General features: G+C 54.0%; 1 protein-coding gene across 1 annotated transcript; it reads left to right on the top strand.

Annotated features, from left to right (window-relative positions):
- Positions 1 to 4,082: 4,082 nt before the first annotated feature.
- Positions 4,083 to 15,880, top strand: NLRC3 (NLR family CARD domain containing 3). The gene is made up of 17 exons (XM_049768441.1): positions 4,083 to 4,251; positions 4,340 to 6,098; positions 6,680 to 6,766; positions 7,341 to 7,424; positions 7,665 to 7,748; positions 9,029 to 9,112; positions 9,927 to 10,010; positions 10,433 to 10,516; positions 10,916 to 10,999; positions 11,166 to 11,249; positions 11,427 to 11,510; positions 11,602 to 11,685; positions 13,548 to 13,631; positions 13,954 to 14,037; positions 14,829 to 14,912; positions 15,294 to 15,377; positions 15,790 to 15,880. The coding sequence occupies exons 1-17, from the start codon at positions 4,083 to 4,085 to the stop codon at positions 15,878 to 15,880; spliced, it is 3,198 nt and encodes a 1,065-aa protein (XP_049624398.1).
- Positions 15,881 to 21,123: the final 5,243 nt, after the last annotated feature.

Here is a 21,123-nt window from a genome sequence, read left to right as displayed (position 1 = left end):
AGGGGAAAGACCTCATCCTCCATCCCTCCATCAGTCAACCTCTTCAGGGGCTGACTTGCAACAGTCAGGGACCCAGTTTTTGGGGGAGGGCACAATGGTGGGTCCTCCTTCCTGAGAAAATCTACTGACTATAACCACATCCTGATAGTAACAGCTGCTGGGTCCAGGTGTCAAGTCTCTTACTGAGATGGACTGTGTCCCACTGGTCTGGCTGAGCTGCTCCTCTGACTCTCTGAGCATCAGGTCTGGGTGTACTTGCAGATACCAGCACCAACACCCCCAACCTCCCGCCTTACAGAGTGATGACAGAGCAGCCGCGGCCGCAGCTCACTGGCCTGTGTGCATGACTATTGGGTTTTTGACTCAGACAGGAAGGAGGGCTGAAGAACAGCAGCACAGGAAGAGGTGAAAAGGCCCAGGGCCTTGACAGCAGGGTCCATGGAACTGGCAGGCTGGGTCCCACACCCAGCTACACTCCAACCCCGGGCAGCCAGGCGAGCCCACCACTGATTATCAAGACCCCTCCTGGCCACCCAGCTACCTCCATCTGCCGGGATGCATCCCCTCAATCCCCAAGGCCAACCATCTCAGGACAGCCAGGTCTAAAAGGTAAATATCGGGGCAGGGGAGGAAAAGGAGACAGCTGGAAAGATGGCTGCATCGCTGGGAGGGGAGGTTTGGGACAGACAAACAAGCAACCGAGAATGACCCTAGTCTGCCAGGGGACAGATGGGGCAGGCATCGGCAGGCAGCGATGGCTGGGAGGGAGCCGGAAGGTTCTGCTGAGGAGGCCCCACGGTGAAGCTGGTATAGCCTCCGCAGTGAGGCCCCAGGAAGTGGCTTGGTGGGAACAGATCTGGGCCACAGGCAGGTTTGGCATGGTTGAACTCAATTCACCAGAGCATCTCCTGCTGTAGCCCCAAACTCCCTCATCCTCACTCACGACGTTCCCAACAATGTCCCAGCTGAGTGGAGAGGCATTTACCCTACCACCACACCCCAGCACAGCAGCTCCTGGCAGGGCTTCCAACCTGTGGCTGTGTCTACCGCTAGCAAAGCCTTTTCCCTGTACAGAATAGAGTCCCCAGGACCTGGACCGCACTTTGTTTCCTGGCTGGTTGCCAGGAGCTAAAGAGAAAGCACAGCAGGGAGGGTGGTGGCTTGCATGTGACCAACCCAGGTTTGATCCCCGGCCCTAATGGTCCTCCACCCAAGACTGATCCCTGAATGCAGTGCAGAACCAGGAGTAAGGGCAGAGCTGAGCACTGCCAGGTGTAGTGCAAACCAAAAGAAACAGCTGGTTTCCAGCTAAACTTTCACAGCTAGGGTGCAGCTTAGAGGTTGGAGCACACATAAACGAAACAGAGGGAAGAAACAACAGAGAAAACCTAGGCACAAGAAAACCTGATAGTCCAAGGTTGGGAGGTAACTCAGGGCTGGAGCACTGGAGGGCGCTGACATTTTAGGGTCTCCAGAGCACTGTGAAGAGGACCCTCAGGCCCCACAGCAGGCCTCCCTGAAGTTCAGTCCTGGTGCCGCTCAAGTCACATGGTCCAGACCTGTGAAACCCCAAGCTCCCCTGTCGACCAGGTGAGCTGCAGCACTGAAGGGCCCGAGCAGCACCAAGTCCTCAAACCCTCACACTGAACCACAGCCTGGTTGGGTGATAACTGCTAGGAAGGAAAGACCTCTGGGCTCCTGTGTACTGTTTGAAAGACTGCCACCACCAAGGGAAAAATAAAGTAGTAATACAAAGCCTTCCAAAATTTCTCCACAAAAATGAGAAAAATGGGGGCCAGAGAGATAGCATGGAGGTAAGGCATTTGCCTTTCATGCAGGAGGTCATCGGTTCGAATCCCGGTGCCCCATATGGTCCCCCGTGCCTGCCAGGAGCAATTTCTGAGCCTGGAGCCAGGAATAACCCCTGAGCACTGCCGGGTGTGACCCAAAAACCACAAAAAAAAAAAATTGAGAAAAATGCTTCTGAACTCAGAGTCGTACCACCCTACCACCAAAGGAAAGAAAACTCCCTTGGGGCCGGGTGGTGGCGCTAAAGGTAAGGTGCCTGCCTTGCCTGCGCTAGCCTTGGACGGACCGCGGTTCGATCCCCCGGTGTCCCATATGGTCCCCCAAGCCAGGAGCAACTTCTGAGCACATAGCCAGGAGTAACCCCTGAGCGTTACTGGGTGTGGCCCAAAAACCAAAAAAAAGAAAAAAGAAAAAGAAAACTCCCAAGCACTATTCCTAATGAGCATTAGTCCAAACCAGGGTTTCTGCAACAAAACTGTTAAGTGAAACGTGTTTCTGGAATGTACGATAGATCAGCACAGAAAATCAATCAGCTATCAACATCCCATCCCCAGAATAAGGAGAAAATGCACTATTATCTCAATACAGAAAAAGGATTCAACAAAATTTGACACCATTTGGAGAATTAAGTAATTCTCATCAAAGTAGGAACAGGAATGAAGGAATGGGGCAGTAGGGCATTTGCCTTGCATGTGGCCGACCTGCAATTGACCTGGATTCAATTCCTGGCATCCTATATGGTCTCCAGAGCCTGCCAGGAGTGATTTTTGAGCACAGAGTTAGGAGTAACCCCTGAGTGCCACTGGGTGTGGCCCAAAAACCAATCAAATAAAATAAGGAATGAAGGAATGGAATCCATGTAATTGAACCGTCTGTGTGGCTGGCAGTACGACAGAAAAGTGATGGGACAGGCAGCAGTGAGCAGAAATGTCCCCTCCACCCCAGATGGGGTACATGGCTGGCTCATTCCCATCTCTGTCATAGAAATAGGACGCTGGAGACACATCACATTGGCTGCTGAATCCTCCCTGCTGGTCTGCGGGCAGTGGGCAACACAAGTACCCAGAGAACTCTGGCTGGGCTGGAAGGTGGTGAGAGGAGCCCGTTCCAAGGATCTGTGGCCCCCACCAACTGGGACCATGGCAAGCCCTCTGTCCCCTCTCTCCAAGGCCCATGGACCAGGAAAGACTGCACCCTGAGAGCCTGGGGCCAGCTGAAGGGCATCCTGCTGGCTGCGGGTGAGCACGGGCTGGGGTGGCTCAGGTGCCTGTTAGCTGAAAAGGATGCAAAGGCTTCTCTAGTCCTGGCACTGCAGCAGGTGGGTAGGAAGGCCTGTCGAGTCGGCCTTGGGAGGCGGAACCCAGGAGGGCGGGAGACCCAGGGTGCAGGGGCAGCCCTTCCAGAGCCCACCAGCATCCCACCTCTAAGCTCCCTTGCCTTCCTTCCTCTGCCTCTTCCGATTTTTATGTTTTGGTATTTGTGTTGTTTTTGGTGCTACACAAGGCGGCTCAGTGTTTGGGTGCCCAGGCAATGCTCCCGCCTACAGAGCATGTGCTCAGCCCTGAGTCATCTCTCCAGCTCTGAACTTGCTTTCTGGGAAAGAGGAGTGGACAGTGCAAGGTTCCCCACCTTCCTAGCTCTGGGAACCCCTTAGTTACAATGCATGAACCTCCCCCTGCTCATCAGGACATCTGAGCCCGAGCCCAACCCCTTTCCTGGGGTCTCCCTGAGCTGCACGTTCCACAGTGTGGACGTGGATGGGATCCCACTGCTGGGCCTTCACAGTAGCCTCCAAGCCCTGAAAAGACTTCTCCCTGGCACCCAATAGGGTTCCCCAAGCCCACCGGAAGTGATCCCTGAGTGCCGAGCCAGGAGTCAGCCCTGAACACTATTGGGTATGGACCCAAAACATAAAAGCAAAATTAGCCTTCACACTTGGCCTGTGCGTTCTCGGTTTCGTCCCACCCCCAATTCTTGGCAGTCTCCACAGCTCTGCCTTTTCCAGAACTGCAGGGAGCTGGAATCATTCCCAGGTCACCCATGAGGACTCGGCAGCACAGAGAGCCCAGGCGGCCTGTCCATAGTCACACAGCCAGTAAGTCTGTTTGTGGGAGTGAGGGGATGGTGCTCAGGCTCCAGAGCAGGCTGTGCTTCAAGAGCCGGCCCATGTTCTGTCCCCTCTCTGGGGATTGTTTACTTGTCCCAGGCCACTGGGTGCAACCCAGCAGGCTCAGGCCCTTTCTTTGCAGCTCCTGGTGGCAAGCCTGGATTCCATGAGAAAGCAGGAGTTGTGGCCTGGCGGGGAGGCTGGCCAGGGGCATGGCACTGGCTCCCCAGCTGAGCAGGTGAAAGCTCTCGTGGACCTGCTGGCCGGGAAGGGTAATCAGGGCGTCCAGACCCCCAGCAGGACACTCGACACTGCACGGAGGCCCCAGGATCATGGTAGGCAGATGAGAGATGGATTCTCTTAGGGAACACCCACCCTTGCCCAGCCCCTTTCCTTCCCAGTCATCTGTTCTCCATCTTGCAGACTCCAGAATCCAGATGTATCGAGAGGCCCTGCTGAACAGGCTGGGGGACAGCCAAGAGCCAAGGGGTGCTGGGGCCAGGCCGAGCCGCCTGCAGCTGGTGGAGGGCCTGACAGACCTGCAACTCCGAGAACATGACTTCACACAGGTGGAGGCCACCCGCGGGTGCTGGCACACTGCTCGCACCCTTACCCTCGACAGGCTCTTCCTGCCCCTGTCACGGGTGTCTGTCCCGCCCCGTGTCTCTGTCACCATTGGGGTGGCTGGTGTGGGCAAGACCACCCTGGTGAGGGACTTTGTCCGTCTCTGGGCTCAGGGGCAGGTGGGCAGGGACTTCTCCCTGGTGCTGCCCATGGCTTTCCGGGACCTGAACACGCACGAGAAGCTGTCGGCAGACAGACTGGTGTCCTCCGCCTTCCCGCAGGCTGGGGAGTTGGGCTCCACCACCCTGGCTAGGTCCCTGTTTATCCTGGATGGGCTGGACGAGTGCAGGGCACCGCTGGACTTCTCCGACACAGCAGCCTGCACCGACCCTATGAAGGAGCTCCAGGTGGACCACCTTGTCACCAACATCATCCGGGGCAACCTCTTCCCAGAAGTCTCAGTCTGGGTCACCTCCCGCCCCGGCACCTCTGGCCAGATCCCAGGGGGTCTGGTGGACCGGTTGACAGAGATCCGCGGCCTTAATGACGAAGAGATTGTGGAGTGTTTGGGACAGATATTCCCCGAGAACCCAGCCTTAGCTGCCTGGGTCCTGAGCCAAATGCAGGCCAACCGGGCCCTCTACCTCATGTGCACTGTCCCGGCCTTCTGCCACCTGGCAGGAGTAGCACTGGGCCACGTAGGCCGCCACAGGCTGGGTCCTCAAGACACTGAGCAGTGGCAGCCCAAGGGCCTGTGTGAGCTCTATTCCTGGTACTTTCGAATGGCCCTCGGTGGGGAGGGTTTGGAGAAGGGCAAGCTGAATTCTCGCCTCCTGGAGCAGGCCGCCCCTGCAGGCCGCAAGCTGGTGGGCACGCTGGGTCGCCTGGCCTTCCACGGGCTGCTGAGGAAGAAGAGCGTGTTCTATGAGGCCGACCTCAAGGCCTTTGACGTGGACCCCACTCTACTCCTCAGCACTCTGGGTCGCTGCTTTGTGCAGCGCGAGGATGGGCTGGCCTCGGGCACGGCCTCAGGCATGGCGTACAGCTTCACCCACCTCTCCCTGCAGGAATTTGTTGCGGCTGCCTACTACCACAGAGCGGCCAAGAGGGCCGTCTTTGACCTCTTTACCGAGGCCAGTGTGTCCTGGCCCCGGCTTGGCTTCCTCGCACACTTTAGGAGCGCAGTGCAGCGGGCCCTGCAGGCCGAGGATGGGCGGCTGGATGTGTTCTTGCGCTTCCTGTCTGGCCTCTTGTCACCCAGGGTCAATGCCCTGCTGGCAGGAACTCTGCTGGCCCCAGGCGAGCACCGGGGCTACTGCATGCAGGCAGCTGAGTATCTGCAGGGCTGCCTGCGGCCCGACGTGGCAGTGAGCGCCCAGGCTGTCAATATTGTGTACTGCCTGCAGGAACTACAACACACAGAGCTGGCCCATGGTGTGGAGGCTGCCCTGGAGAGTGGGGCCCTGGCCGGGCTCACTGCGCCACCACACCAAGCTGCCCTGGCCTATGTCCTACAGGTGTCTGGCGCCTGCACCCCAGATGCCGACTTGCCCCTGCACCTGACGCAGGGTGCCCTCCGGCGCCTGTTGCCGCAGCTGCTCTACTGCCAGAACCTGAGGTGGGTACTGGGTGGACTGTCTATCCTCACAGTCAGGTCCCTTGGCTGGTCCCCAGCTACCAGGCCCTTCTGCTGGGGGCCAACCCCACAGACACCTGTTCTCTCCCTGAGCAGAGAGAAACATGTTCCCCTGCTGCCCCCCCTCTGATATGTGTGCTTTGCTGTGATCCCGGGTTCATACCCCAGATTGGACCCAACATAGCTACCCACTCTCACCCCCATCTTCCACCTTATGGCCTCACGTGAGGCATTGAGGGCACTGGCATGGCTTTGATTGACAGCCCTGCCACACAATAAAGCCACATTCTGAGGGGACTGGGGCAGTGGCACAGGGGCAAGGGGCACAGCCCAGCCTAGGAAGCTGGCAGAGCTGCTGGCACTGTGGCTATATACATCTGCTGCTGTGCCCACCAGCTGAGGAAGCTCCTCCTAGAGATCTCTGAGCACTGTGAGGTACTGAGCCCAGGGACACTGCTGCCCATCGCTGGTGGCTGAGTTCCCTACTCTGGGATGCAGGGATTTTGTCTCATCTGCTGGGGATGCTGGCACTACCCATCATCCCCTGTCACTCTTCTGATCAGGCTGGATGCCAACCAGTTCCAGGAGCCAGTGACGGAGCTGCTGGGCAGCGTGCTGAGTGGCAAGGACTGCCGCATCAGGAAGCTCAGGTAGCCTGGCCCCAAATCCCTGTGGGCTCAGCTGATGTTCTCAAGATGGGGTGGCATGGAGGTTGGTTTGAGCTGTGCTCCACTTGTTTCTGTCCCTTCCAAGAAAGAGAGGAAGGACCTGTGTGGGCCCCAGGCTGCTCTGGCTGGGACACTGTCTGCGGGCACTCATATGTTGAGGTGGTGTCCATTCCCTGGATGGCATCTTGCAACAGGTGAAAAATGTCCTTGTGAGCTGAGTGTCTCAACAGACGAGACCCTGTCTCCATCAGGACAGCAGGGTCAAGGCACCTGGGAAGGGTCCCATCTTCCTCGAGGAAACCTCTGGGCCCTGCCCTTGTCTCTAAGAAAGCTGAACCATGGGAGGAGTCAGGAGCAGAAAATGAGTTCACACAGGACAGTGGTTCACCTGAGGATCTCTTCTGTGCTGAGGGAAGGGGGTGAAAGGAGCCTCCCCCAAAACCACCTCATGTTGGCTTCAGGAGTGCTGACAGTTGCAGCTCTGTTCATGGCTATGAGAGGGAACAAGCCTGCCAGATCTCAAACCACTCACCACTTCTCTCCTTCTCCTGGGCAGCCTGGCTGAGAACCAGATCAGGAACAAAGGAGCCAAGGCCCTGGCGAAGTCCCTGCTGGTCAACAGAAGTCTGACCACTCTGGAGTGAGTGCGGCGGGCAGTCAGGCGTTCCCCCTGAACCCCGACTCGGAGCCCCCAAACACACTGCACTTGGTGGGAAACAGGAGCAGAGGAGTGGTCAGGGCTCTAAGCTTCTTCCTGGTGTCAGTCTCTCTGCATCTGGCCTTTGACCTCTTCCCGGGCCTGAGACCACAACAAAGCTGAGGGGCATTGGAGACCCTTCTTCCCTGAGGGAACTGTACATTTCTCTCTCTGACCCACCAGCCTCCGCAGCAACTCCATCGGACCTCCAGGGGCCAAGGCGCTGGCCGACGCGCTGAGGATTAACCGGACTCTGGTTTCTCTGAGGTGCATGCCCCTTCCTTCTCGAGTCCAAGAAACTCCCCCAGGGTCCTCCATGAGTGGGAGAGCAATGGCACCGGCAGGACCAGAGTAGTTCCCAATCCATTGGCTGCCACAGCACCTGGGATCCTGAGCAAGTCTCCACACTCCTTCCCAATGACTGTGGTTGAGCTGGGATAGAAATATGGGAATACAGGGAGGAGGTTGGGTAAAGCCAAGTGATGAAAGCTTCCTGTTCTTTTTGTTTGTTTGTTTTGGGGCCATACCTGGGGATGCTCAAGGGTTACTCCTGGCTTTGCTCTCAGAAATCGCTCCTGGCAGGCCATATGGGACCATATGGGGACCATATGGGATGCCAGAAACAGAACTGGGTCTGTCCCAGGTCAGTTGTGTTCAAGGCAAATGCCCTACTGCTGTGCTATCGCTCCAGCCCAGAAAATCTTCTGTATTTGCCAAGTGGGACTTCCCCCCCACCCACCCCCAGTCCGGGCACCATGTGCTCCCCTGGAGCTTTTTGCAGACATAGAAAGTCCTTCCAGAAAAACTTGGGCCGTGCCCCTGTGCAATATGTGAGTCTGAGTGTATTTCCCTCCCCCTATTCTCTGTACCCTCCCCCTAGGCAGGGTTCCAGGCTCTGCCAGGCTATTCCTCAGGTGTGGAACTTCACTATGTCACCCTCATTCACACTGGGTGCTGGGGCCTTTCAGTGGCTCTGGGGGCAGTGCAAGCCTTTGTTATTGCTACCACAGTCCCTTTTATTTTTCTCCATTTATTTATTTATTTATTGACACATCTGGCCATGCTCAGGGGTTATTCCTGGCTCTGCACTCAGGGCAATGCTCAGAAGATTGTATTGGAATGACGGGGATTCCAATATGGGTAGGAAACTCCCTGGGGAGTCTGAACCAGGGTCAACTGTATGCACGACCTTATCCGCTGGGGCCGGAAAGATAGCACAGTGGTAAGGAGTTTGCCTTGCATGCAGAAGGATGGTGGTTCAAATCCTGGCATCCCATATGGTCCCCTGAGCCTGCCAGGGGCGATTTCTGAGCATAGAGTCAGGAATAGCCCCTGAGCGCTGCTGAGTGTGAGCCCAAAACAAAACAAAACAAACAAACAAACATAAAAAGACCTTACCTGCTGTGTCCTGCCCCCTGGCCCCCTGCCATCATGTTCACCTAACAGTGGTAAGCCACAGTGCTGTGGTTTCCCGGGTCCTGAGTGGTCAGGGCAATGCTGGGCCTGGAAATATTGACAGACATCCAGGTTTTTCCTTGTCTCCACAGCCTCCAGAGCAACATGGTTGGTGACAATGGAGCCAGGTCCCTGGCTGAGGCCTTGGCTACCAACAGGAGCCTCTCTGTGCTGCAGTGAGTGGGCACCAGGCAGGCACAGGGCCTGGCCTCCCTCTGCTCAAATTCTCCTTCTCTGCCTGTTTTCTGCAAGGACTGTTGGGTGGGCCAGGGGCCAGGGTTTCCTGTCACTACTTCTGCCAGAGATCGGGGTGGTGAGAGCAATTTTAAAGTGTCTTCAGACTTCACACCAGAGTTAGACCCCACCAGACCCTGAGGTGTCCAGCACAGGGTAATGTCCCGCATGTCCCAAAAGTCAACACACTCCAGGCAGAGCCTGTTGTGGAGTAAGAGGGAAATGGCACCAGGTACCATACAGCTTCCCAGAGATGCCTGCCTGTGGTACCTGGGAGCCGTCTTGCCTGTATCTGAAGGAGAGACTGGCTCGGGGGCTGCTGAGACTGAGCAGGGAGCAGAGCTGCCTTCTTCCTGGTATGCACCCCCAAAGGGCCTGGGAAGAGGCATGTTTAGCATTTTAAAGACCCACACTCCACCGCTCAGAAAAAGGGTTTCCCAGGGAAGGTTGTGATGGACTTGCTGGGGGTGGTGTATGGCATGAGGAGGCCAGTGGAATGGGGCAGCAGACTAGCATGTGTGAGTGCCCACTCAAGAGGATTCCAGTTTTGAGCCCCATTAGGGGGCCACCCACGCCCCGTCCCTCCCCGTGGAGTACCAGTCTGCTGTCAGCACTTTGGAGATGGTCCACAGGCTTGTCCTGGAGCCCCACCCCACAAGGTGGCAACTGCATAGGCACTAGAACTGGCTCCTGAGCCTGACTGTGCAGGGGATGGCTAAGGCCGGCCTGGCCTAACGACCCACTTGTCTCCTACAGCTTACAGAACAACAGCATTGGGCCTGCCGGAGCCCAGCAGATGGCAGCTGCCCTGAAACACAACAGGCGTCTCAAGGAGCTCATGTGAGGAACGCAAAAGGACTAAACGTGTGTGTGTGTGTGTGTGTGTGTGTGTGTGTGTGTGTGTGTGTGTGTGTGTGACAGATATTTGGGAACATGGAGAGGAAGACCTGGACTGATGGGATAAAGGGATGTTGGGAGGATGGGTTGGAGGATGGGTGATGAATGGAAGCCAGGAGGGTGGTTAGCCTGGAGTCCCACTGGCTTGCCTGATGTCCACCCGGCACTTCCTGGCCAGCACCTCCAAGTATCACAAACTCTTTTCCCTAAAGGGTGGCCCTGCCAGGGAGACAGATCATTTGCAGAAGCTACTTCGAGCTGTGCATGGAGCCCCTCTGTGGTGGCAGAGATCAGACGCTCCCGAGAGCTCCCCAGACCCCCTGACCCTGGCTCGACTTCTCTCAGAAGCCTATCTCCTGCTGCAGGTTCTCCAGTAACAGCATTGGGGATGAAGGCACCGAGGCCCTGGCTGAGGCTCTGCAGGAGAACCGGAGCCTGGAGAACTTAGAGTGAGTGTGTCACTCCCTGGCACTCAGCTGACAGGCAGATCCTGCCAGTCATGCCATGCCCACCCTCGCTCTCCTCCACCTCCGGGCACAGAACAGGGCTGAGGGTATGGAGTTTGGAGAATAACCAGCAGCACCTACAGGCCCTGGGTTGGTCAGCTGCCTTGGGAACAGGGCACATACCAATTCCCTTAACTGGGGGACTGGGCAGTGAATTCTCTGCCGACTGCAGACACCACATCCTGATTCCTGGAATCTGGTGGCAGGCACCAAGGCAGAGATGAATCTGTCTCTGGGCTGGCTGTTCTGGACCTATGTATGACCAGGACCCAGCAGGGGCTCTGTCATCTCCCAGGCTGGCCCGGTGGCTCTGGCCCTGGGACCAAGTGTGCCTGTCTGCAGCCTGCAGAGCAACTCTATCAGTGACACGGGGGTGTCGGCGCTGACCCAGGCCCTCTGCACCAACCAGACCCTGCTCAGTCTTAAGTGAGTGTGGGACGGACGCTGGGGAAGGGCAGGTTGGGGCTCCAGTGGCAGCTCCTACTCAAACATCAGGTCTTCTCCTGTCCTTTACCTCCTGGCCTATGGCCCATGTCTGTCTCCTGCGTTCCTATCTGCCCAGTCTGCATTTCATTCGCTTCTCCTTTCCCAGCCTTCGAGAAAACTCCATCAGCTCCGAGGGAGCCCAGGCCCTGGCCCAGGCTCTCCGCTCCAACAGCAGCCTGAGGGACCTAGAGTACGTGCCGGGCCCATGCAAGGGGTGGGGAGAGCAGCTCCGTCGCATGCTCCTTCGGCTGGACAGCCTCTTGGTGGGGGACCTGGCATGGGACCCCACCAGTGAGGCCCCCACCGCACAGACAGGAAGGCCAGTGGCTGCTGGCTGTCTTGCTCACTTGCTCCCATTCCGTTGTAGCCTCACAGCCAACCTGCTGCAGGACCAGGGTGTCCAGGCCATCGCTGGGGCCATGAGGGAGAACCGTGTGCTCACATCTCTCCAGTGAGTCTGCAGTAGGCTTGGCAGTGGGCACTCACAGGGCTGCAACCCTCCTTTCCCTGCACCTGGGTCAACAGAATCTGTGTCTGTGCAGCCTGCAGTGGAACTTCCTCCAAGCTGGTGCCGCCCAAGCGCTGGGCCAGGCGTTGCAGGACAACAGGAGCCTGGCCAGCCTGCAGTAAGTGGGGCTACGGGGCACCCCTCATCCACCCTTTTGCTTCATCTCCAGAAGTTCTGTTCAATCTAACTACTCACAGAACACCCCGCCCACTGATTTTGAGTAGGTAAGAGTGGTGGAACCCCCAAAAAAAAAAAAAAAAAAAAAAAAAAAAAAGATGGGGCCGGGCGGTGGCGCTAGAGGTAAGGTGCCTGCGCTAGTCTTGGATGGACCGCGGTTCGATCCCCCGGTTTCCCATATGGTCCCCCAAGCCAGGAGCGACTTCTGAGCGCATAGCCAGGAGTAACCCCTGAGCGTCACCGGGTGTGGCCCAAAAACCAAAAAAAAAAAAAAAAAAAAAAAAAAAAAAAAAAAGAGTGGTGGAACCATCACCACGATCGATATTACAATATTCCCGTCTCCCTGAGGAACCCGCTGCCCAAAACAGCTGCCTCAGGCACCTACCTAGCTCCAGGCATGGGGAGTCTGTCCCCCACAGTACCCACCTAGCCACATCATGATCATTTACCTGGGTGGGTGCCAGCCTTGACTCCTCATTCCAGCTCATGGCTGGGTAGCCACTGGGAGTGGACCCCACCAGCCAGCCAGAAGGAAAGAGCTGCCGCCTGCTTGAGGGGATGTGGGATCAAGCAGTGCTCGGGAATGAGGCATCTGCAGCAAGGCTGCATTTTGCTTTTCTAGCCTCAGTTGGTCCTGACCATTTCCCCATTGGCTGTTGCTGCCCTCTCTCTGCTGGCTCTTGGGGTGACTGAAATCTGTGTCCCTGTTTCTGACCCAGTTCCTCAGACACACTATCCTGGAAGTTTGCCTCCCACCTCAGGGTTCGTTCCAAGAGCCTTCCAAGTCCCAGTGATTCCACATGGGGATGGGGTGTCTTTACAAAATGCCTGAAGGACCCCCACCAGAGAACATCTTGGTCCTATCATGTGATGCAGCAGCCAACCAATCACAAACCAGACTTAAGTTCAGTCCTGCTCACTTTCCCCCAAACTCCACCATTCCCTCCTGCCCTCTTCCTCCTCAGTCCAGGCCCTAGTGACCCTCATCCTCGTGTCTCCCTTGTCCTCACTCACTAGCCTTGCTCTATATTCTGTCCGTCCTCTCCCCAGCAGCCAAAGACCTCCCCAAATATTGATAGTCTGCCAGGGCCTGTGGAGGCAAGTGTGGCTGCTGAGCCCCACTTCATGCCCGAGTCTCGGCCATATTTCTTGGGTGCCTTTGCCCCACGTCTGTGGCTACACCCCAAGGAGGAGTCCCTGGTCCTCCTGCAGGCCCCATTCTCCAACACTCCTGACAGGCATCAACGCAGAATGCTCCCTGAAACAGATGCAGTGCTGCAGGCCCCACTGGCTGGGAGACTCGGGAAGCCTTTTGGTTCTGGGCTTTGATTTGGTGCTAGGCCTGCGTCAGTCTGCAGAGCGATCTTGCAGCCATCTCTGCCTGAGGCCTTTGCTTCCCTCCCGCAGTCGCCCACATCCCACCTGGGGGATGACTTTAGCTGTGGGCTGCAACGCCCTGGTGCTCAAGGGTCGTGCCAGGGACCAAGCCTGCGCCCCCTGCACTGTCTCCCAGCCTGTGACATCTACTTCTCTGATATTCACTCTTGTTGCTTAATTACTTACCTGCTCTTTCCTAAATAAAGCTATCTTATTTCCATGAAACCAAATATTAAATGTTGCATGGGCTGCCAGTGAGTCTCCTAGAGGTGCTGGGCAACCCATTGGTCTTATATTGATATGTTCCTCATCATGCAGACCCCAGTTTCCTCTGTGTTCTGATCAGGAGCCCCCAGGAACAGAGGCTGTGGGGTTTGTGTGTGTGTATGTGTGTGTGGGGTTAGTACAGGCTGACCCTGTGCTCAGTTTACAGGAGAACAACATCGGGGACGAAGGGGCCGCGGGGGTGGCAGGTGCCCTGAAGGTGAACACCACCCTGACCGCACTCTAGTAAGTCCTGGGACTATGGTGCCCAGGGGGTTGCCTGGTCACCTCAGTATCTGAACTCTCTGGTTTCCCAGTTAGGAAGGTGGGTCTGAGTTACTAACATTAGCAGCTATTCTCCCCAAAACTGTTTCCCAAGCTCTGGGTGCCCAGGAGTGCCCCCAGAATGTCAGAGCAGTGATCCTGGAATCCCTGGACAGTGCCTCGTGCTCCTTTGCCACTGCAACCCAGTTAAGGGAAGGCAAGAGCGAAGGAGTCTGGAAGTTGGGTGGGGACAGGGGTGAGAGTTGGGGAACCAGCCTGACCTCCTAACCACGTGCCCTCTCAGTCTCCAGGTGGCGTCCATTGGTGCCCGAGGGGCCCAGGCACTTGGGAAGGCCTTGGCCGTGAACAGAACCCTGGAGATTCTCGAGTAAGTACTCCAGTCTCCCAGGAAACCAGGAAGACGAGTCTGTTTGTACAACCTCAAATCTCAGGCATGCCACCAAGCTGCACATGGGCCCTTCCCTGGCCATCAGTGTCTGTCCCTGCCCTGTAGACCTGAACACAGTGGAAAGGGTGTTTGCCTGGTATGAACTGCCCAGGTTTCATCTTGGCATTCCATCTAGTACCTCAGACATGGCCAGAAGTGATTTCTGAGTGCAAAGTCAGGTGTAAAGTCAGATGCCCTAAACACCAATAGGTATGGATTAAAAAAAAAAAAAAAGCCTGCTCTCTGGGTCCCAGGGGATCCAGTCTTCAGAGATTCTACCTTGGTCTATGAGAAGATCCTTGGAGCCTCCAAGAGCTCAGTGGGGCTCTTGTTGTGCTGTGTTCCTTGGTGCATTCTGGGATCCGGCTCAGCCCAGATTTCCCCTTTGGAGGGAAAAAGGTGGAGGAAGGGGCTGGAGTGATAGCAGTGGTAGGGCTTTTGCCTTGGGTTTGATCCCCAGCATTCCATATGGTCCCCCGAGCTTGCCAGGAATAATTTCTGAGTACAGAATCAGAAGTAAAACAAGTGCCACTGGGTGTGCCCCCAGAAAATGGTGGAAGAAGGGGCAATGCTCCCCCAGCTGGGGTGGGCCTCAGGTCTTAGGGCCTCTGCTTACCAGATCTGAACTTCTTTATGGGTGACACTGGGACCAGCTGAGCCTCATGGGATTGAGTCCCACAGCCTCATGGCTCAGCTGTCTTTGGACTTGAGGTTTTTATATTTCTGGACAGTTTAAGAGGAAACGCTATTGGTGTGGCAGGAGCAAAAGCACTGGCAGCCGCTCTCAGAGTCAACACCAGTCTCCGGAGACTCAAGTAAGTGGCTGAAGGGACCCCACGACACAAAGCTGTACAATCCTTGGTGGGCTCTTGCCTTGGGAGCAAGCTCTTTTGTAGTTGCTTCTTCAGTTAATAGCGTGGCCTGAGCTGAGTTCAATGGGCCCATACTGCATGTATCCGTGGTGGTGGGGTCATTCTTACTAAGTCTTACTAAGGTCAAGGTCACTGACCACCCAATTTGGATCTGGCTCTTGGAAACTCAGCCTCAGCTTTTGCCTCCAAATGGGATGCTGACTCTGAGGCCAAACTGACCCAGAGCTGCAAACCACTACCCCACCCCACTCCACCTCCAGAAAGTGGAGTGTCCCAAGGCAGGGCTCATACTGAACGCTCAGACCCCACCTCATCTCTGCCTAGCCTTCAAGAGAATTCCCTGGGGATGGACGGAGCAATATGTGTGGCCAGCTCACTGGTGGAGAACCGCGGGCTCCAGCACATCAAGTGAGTGGGACCTTCCCTGCCCTCTTCGTTCCCACTTAGAATTCTCCCCCTCACATCACTGTTTCCCCTGGCACTGGGGGACTCCCAGTACACCCTGCAGGGAAAATTCAGGGGAAGAGAGACCCACTCTCTGAGGCCAGAGAGTATAGTATAGTGGGGAAGGCATTTGCCTTCCACAAGGCAGAGCTGGATTTGATCTCTGGCATCCCGTAGGATACCCCGAACTCCACCAGGAATGATTCCTGAGTGCAGTCAGGAGTAACCCTTGAGCATTGCAGGGTATGGCCCCCACAAAAAAAGAGTCACTCCCATCGGTGGGAGGACTGAGAAGCAGTTTCTGGTGCTCAGAGCTCTCTCAAAGGACCTGCAGACACTACTAGTGTCCCCACTTCTTCTCCACTTCCTCCTCTAGTCTCCAGGGAAACCACATTGGAGAGTCTGGAGCCAGAATGATCTCAGAGGCTATCAAGACCAATGCTCCCACTTGCACTGTTGAGATGTGAGCCCCAGCTAGCTTATCACAGACGGGGAGGAAGGGTCAATGCAGCTGGGAGCCTTCGAACAAGACACCTGTTTCCAGAGGTGGACATGGTGCTGACTGCATGAGAGCTGGTCTCCTGCAAGGTGATCCCACCTGCGACAACTCAGATACCCCACTACAGACTCAGGGGCACAGGCCTCAAAGTTCAGCCGTCAGAGGTCTATCTGAGTTCACTAGTACACAGAGATCTTATACTGGTGTACAATCCCACTCTGAAATATCATCGGATCTGGCGCTGGCGATAGACAGAATCTATCTTTTCAAGAAGATTTTAGGATTCTAAGATATTCATGATAAAACTGTAAGCTTCGGGGCCGGGGCAGTGGCACTAGAGGTAAAGTGTCTGCCTTGCCCGCGCTAGCCTTGGACAGACCGAAGTTCGAACCCCCGGCGTCCCATATGGTCCTCCAAGCTAGGAGCAACTTCTGAGCACATAGCCAGGAGTAACCCCTGAGCATTACTGGTGTGGCTCAAAAACAAAAACAAAACAAAACAAAACAAAACTGTAAGCTTCTTATGGAGATGGAAACATAAACAAAAAGTTCTCGGGGGGCCAGAGAGATAGTATTGAGGTAAGGCATTTGCAGAAGGACGGTGGTTCAAATCCCGGCATCCCACATGGTCCTCTGTGCCTGCCAGGAGCGACTTCTGAGCATAAAGCCAGGAGTAACCCCTGAGCACTGCGGGGTGTGACCCAAAAACAAAACAAAACAAACAAACAAAAAAACCCCAAAAAAGTTCTCGGAGGCTTCTGGCATCTTTCACCGACCACATGTACCACAGCACTCTGTGACATTTCAGTTGGCACCTAGCTATACTGTGAGGGCCCAGCTTCCTGAGAAGACACACTGAACTTCCATAGGACAGGCTCCCTCAGATATCAGTACAGCATAGATTTGATGGTGAACCTATGGCAGGCGTGCCAGTGGTGGCATGCGAAGGCCTTGCACCTGGCACGCGGGAAGGCCTGCAACTAAGATATGCGGCACGGTGGGAGGCGAGTGTGCTGGTGTCTGCTTTGCAGCTCACTTGGCAACAGGGCCGAACTGGCCATTGGGAGGACTGGGCATTGTGCAGCAGTTTGGGCACTCAGGCTCAAAAAGGTTAGCCATCACTAAGGTTATGCCATAAGGTTATGCCATAGAAGCAGCTTCCAAAGGCAAGAAATATTTACAAAGATCAACAAGGCACCCTCCCCCCCACACACATGGGGGGCATAGAAAGGAAAAACCTTTGGCCTAAAAACAGGGAGACCCTATTTGTGAAACATCCTGCCATCAGACCAACTACAGGCTCAGGCATACCAAGTAGTCTAACCCCAAAGTCTCTTCAAAGTCCCAATAAAAGTTCTCAATCAGTTTTCTCAGTCAGGTTTCTGTCATTAGAGATCTTTGTTTTTGCACAGATACTATGTTGAAGTAGGGTGTAATGGAGCATCTTTTGGTTGCATCTCACCATTAGGTAGCGATGCAGGGAAACCTGTTATGAAAGCAAGTTGCTGCTGTTTCCAAGTTGTCAGGGTTTCATATGAACCCAGTCTGAAGTAAGTTGGTGCAGGGCAGCATTAGGGCCTTCCCTGGTAGAAGTTTAATTCCTGATTCTGGTGCAGAAACAGTGCTGGTTCCAAAGATGAGATCCAAGGTTTGGGGATGAACAGCCAATATTCAATTGACTGAAGCCTACATCAAGTCACTGTGACAAATGTTCAGGGTGGAAGGCCCCCTTGTTGTATTATTATATATTAGATAAAAACTTCTTTCTCTACATTGCTCCTCTTTATTTTGGTTTTTGGGCCACACCCAGTGATGCTCAGGGGTTACTCCTGGCTATGCATTCAGAAATTGCTCCTGGTTTGGGGGACCATATAGGATGCCGGGGGATCGAATTGCAGTCTTCCTAGGTTAGTGTGTGCAAGGCAAATGCCCTACCACTTGTGCCACCACTCCACCCCTTCACCTGTTTCTTAAATGGCTGCAGGAGGCAGACTATCAGAATTGGTGGTAAAATCCTGGAGGGGACTAAGGGAAGGCCCTGCAGACAGTCCCAGTTGCGTTTGATGGGAGGCACCAGAGGTTCCTTCTTCCTGCCCACAGACCTAAAATGGCCATGGGAGGCAGAGGATCAGGACTGGCCACCTGTTACTTTTTTATTGGAAACCAGACCATGGGAATTTTGCCTTATACACCCCAGGAGTGGCATCAATCCAACTTGGTATCTGTTGTATGGATTGAAGCAGAATAGCTGCTAAGTCTTTGCCTCAATTACACATACTCTGGGAAGGTGTGTGCAAATTACTCCATGAGTTAGTTCCTCTCTCAGCTAAAAAGATTTGGATCATTTTCCTGTGGGAAAGTGTTCTTCTAGAATGTTCTTGACTCCCACTTTTTTTCTCTTGACTCAGTGGGTCCTGTGTGTTGGTATAGAAGACCTTTGGATTGGTCCTCATATTGCCTTCTAATTAGATGTCTCTCAATTGATTCCTTTGGTTTTTCTGTTAAAAAGATGTTTCCCCATTGCCTCCTCATCTGACTTTTTCCTCTCCCTTTGAGGGTGGGCTTTGTTTTTCCCAATAAATGCTACTTAGGTGACCCTGAAGGGATGGCTGACATCCTGGCTAGTGGTTCCACATGATGGAGTGACTGGCTTGTGGGTGAACAGCTTGGATTAGTTATCTGGCCTGCTATTCATTCCCAACTGTGTGGATTATTTCCTGCGTCTCTTGTCCTACCTGGACAGGGGGCATGGGAATCCCTTTCCTCTCTGGGGATTGTGGAATGCACAACCCACCACTCAACACGAGAAACAGGTCCCACTGTGCCTTCCACTCCCCAAAAATCTCCAACCCATAGTTCAGCTCTCTCTCTGACCTCTGGCTAAGGTCACCATCTCCCTGCTGACAGCAATGGCGTGATAAAACGCCCCATTTGAAAGGATTTAGCACTTGTTTACCTGGCCTTTCTTTGGAAATTCTTTCCTGCCTTGGCTTCTTTTAATCTTTCTATCTTCTCAATACAATTCTCTTCAACACTGAAAAACCATAAATTTTCTGTAATTGAAGTAAAACTGCAGGGCCCTGAGCACCACCAGACATTGTCATATCAGAGTTTTTAAAAGTCCTTTTTTATTTGCTGTCAACACAAGTACCTAAAGCGTTCAAAAAGGCTCTTCTAAATGCCGGTTTCTCATCAACCTATTCAGTCTTCCTTGAATCTGTTCCAAGCATTCACCAAAACACGTGGCAGTCACTCTCATGTGCAGAGCAGGCTTCCAGTCATCATAGTGCAGGAGAGGATGTAACAAGGCACTTGTGAGTGGTGAAAGAGCAGCTCCTGGAAGGGAGCACCCAGCAGGGTGAGGGAGAAGGGGAGGTAGGCTGCAAACAGGGGAGCGCTGGTGGCCTTTGGCAAACCTGCTCCTTGCTGGCATATTTCATCCCCGATTCTTCTGAGCTCCCCTACCACTACCTGTTAGAAGCAAGCACTGCCTAAGGGAAACCAATACCTTGTTTTTCCAAAATAGGAAGTAGGTTAGATTTGGTAAACCACAGCTACGATGGATATCCGAGAAGATGCAGGGACTGGTGAATGCGGACTCAGCCAGGTGGTGAGAAAGGTTCGTTCATGCCAATGTCTCAGGGCTCACTGTAACAGCAGCTCCAGTTCCAGATGGGGAAACTGAATGCACAATCAACCTGTCGTTGTTGGAAATTTTTGGCTACACCTGAGATGCTCAGGGCTTATCCTTGGCTCTGCACTCAGGAATCACTTCTAACAGTGCTCAGGAGGCCATTCCGAATGCTGGAGATAAAACCTGGGCTGGCTGTGTGCAAGGCAGGCACCTACGTACTGTATATATGGCACCAGTCTATCTGTACTATCATATATACAAACAATGGAGAAAGGCAATTGAGGTGAGGCAAAGCAATGTCACAGAGCTGCTCAAGATATACATATGAGTTTTTCTTCAATGATCGTATGTTATGGGTGTAAATAATAAAATGATACTCTCCAGTAAAACGTTATTTAATAACAGAAAATGGTGGCGTTAACTACACATATTAAGGGAGAAGGAACTTGGAGTCTTGTGAAATAAGGGAAATATGTGTGCGTAGAATAAGTATGCACTGCAGGGCCGTTAATCCACGGTCACTGCTCAGTGCCCTGAGGAATCCCAAGGACTCTCTGTTCAGTTTAAGACTGATTTTTATTTAAAAAATCAAACACAAATCCATATGATATTTTCTTTCTTCTTAAGATACTCCTTTCTGGGGCCAGAGAGATAGCACAATGGTAAGTCGTCTGTTGCCTTGCATGCAGAAGGACGGTGATTCGAATCCCAGCATCCCATATGATCCCCTGAGCCTGCCAGGGGCGATTTCTGAGTGTAGAGCCAGGAGTAGCCCCTGCGAGCTGCTGGGTATGACCCAAAAAATTAAAATAAAATAAAAAAAAAGAAGATACTCCCTCCTAAGGAATAAGCCAGCCTTTGAAGAGGAAAGGAGCCCTTTCAATCAGGAGCACCCTCATCTGCCTGATTCTTTTTTTGTTGGTTTTTGCTTTTGTTTGGGGGCCACACCTAGCAATGCTCAGGGGTTACTCCAGGCTCTGCACTCAGTAACTACTCCCGGTAGTTGCATAGGGGACCATATGGGATGCCAGGGCTCAAACCCAGGCATGCTGCATGCCAGGTAAGCAGCTATCTCTCTGCACCCCCTCAGCAGCCTTATTTATTTATTTTTTTTTGGTTTTTGGGCCACACCCGGCGGTGCTCAGGGGTTACTCCTGGCTGTCTGCTCAGAAATAGCTCCTAGCAGGCACGGGGGACCATATGGGACACTGGGATTCGAACCAATCATCTTTGGTCCTGGATCGGCTGCTTGCAAGGCTAAAGCCGCTGTGCTATCTCTCCAGGCCCAGCAGCCTTATTTTTAAGGGAGGCTGGTTGTATCCAATTTAGCAAAATTTCTTTTAGAAAACTAAATAGCAAAATAAATAAGCTTGGTATCACAAACATGTAGAACAAAGGAAATATGACTTTGAAAGACTGGATGAAAACATACAACCCGGGATGAGGAGCTAGTATGAAAGGGGAAGCAGTCCTGTGCCCAGCTCTCCCCACACTTGTCCCACCGCCCCTTCCTTCAGAGTAAACTACATCGACACAGGCTGGCCTGAACTCTCTCCACATCCACTCCCCAGATCATCT

This window comes from Suncus etruscus, chromosome 2 (genome assembly GCF_024139225.1).
Source record: "Suncus etruscus isolate mSunEtr1 chromosome 2, mSunEtr1.pri.cur, whole genome shotgun sequence".
Lineage (NCBI taxonomy): Eukaryota > Metazoa > Chordata > Mammalia > Eulipotyphla > Soricidae > Suncus > Suncus etruscus.
This window is presented reverse-complemented; position numbering and strand designations above follow the sequence as displayed.

Coding starts and splice junctions, on each gene's coding strand:
- NLRC3 (XM_049768441.1), top strand. CDS start 4,083: ATGAGAAAGCAGGAGTTGTGGCCTGGCGGGGAGGCTGGCCAGGGGCAT. Junction 9,113..9,926: donor AGGAGCCTCTCTGTGCTGCA/GTGAGTGGGCAC, acceptor TGTCTCCTACAG/CTTACAGAACAACAGCATTG. Junction 13,632..13,953: donor ACCACCCTGACCGCACTCTA/GTAAGTCCTGGG, acceptor GTGCCCTCTCAG/TCTCCAGGTGGCGTCCATTG.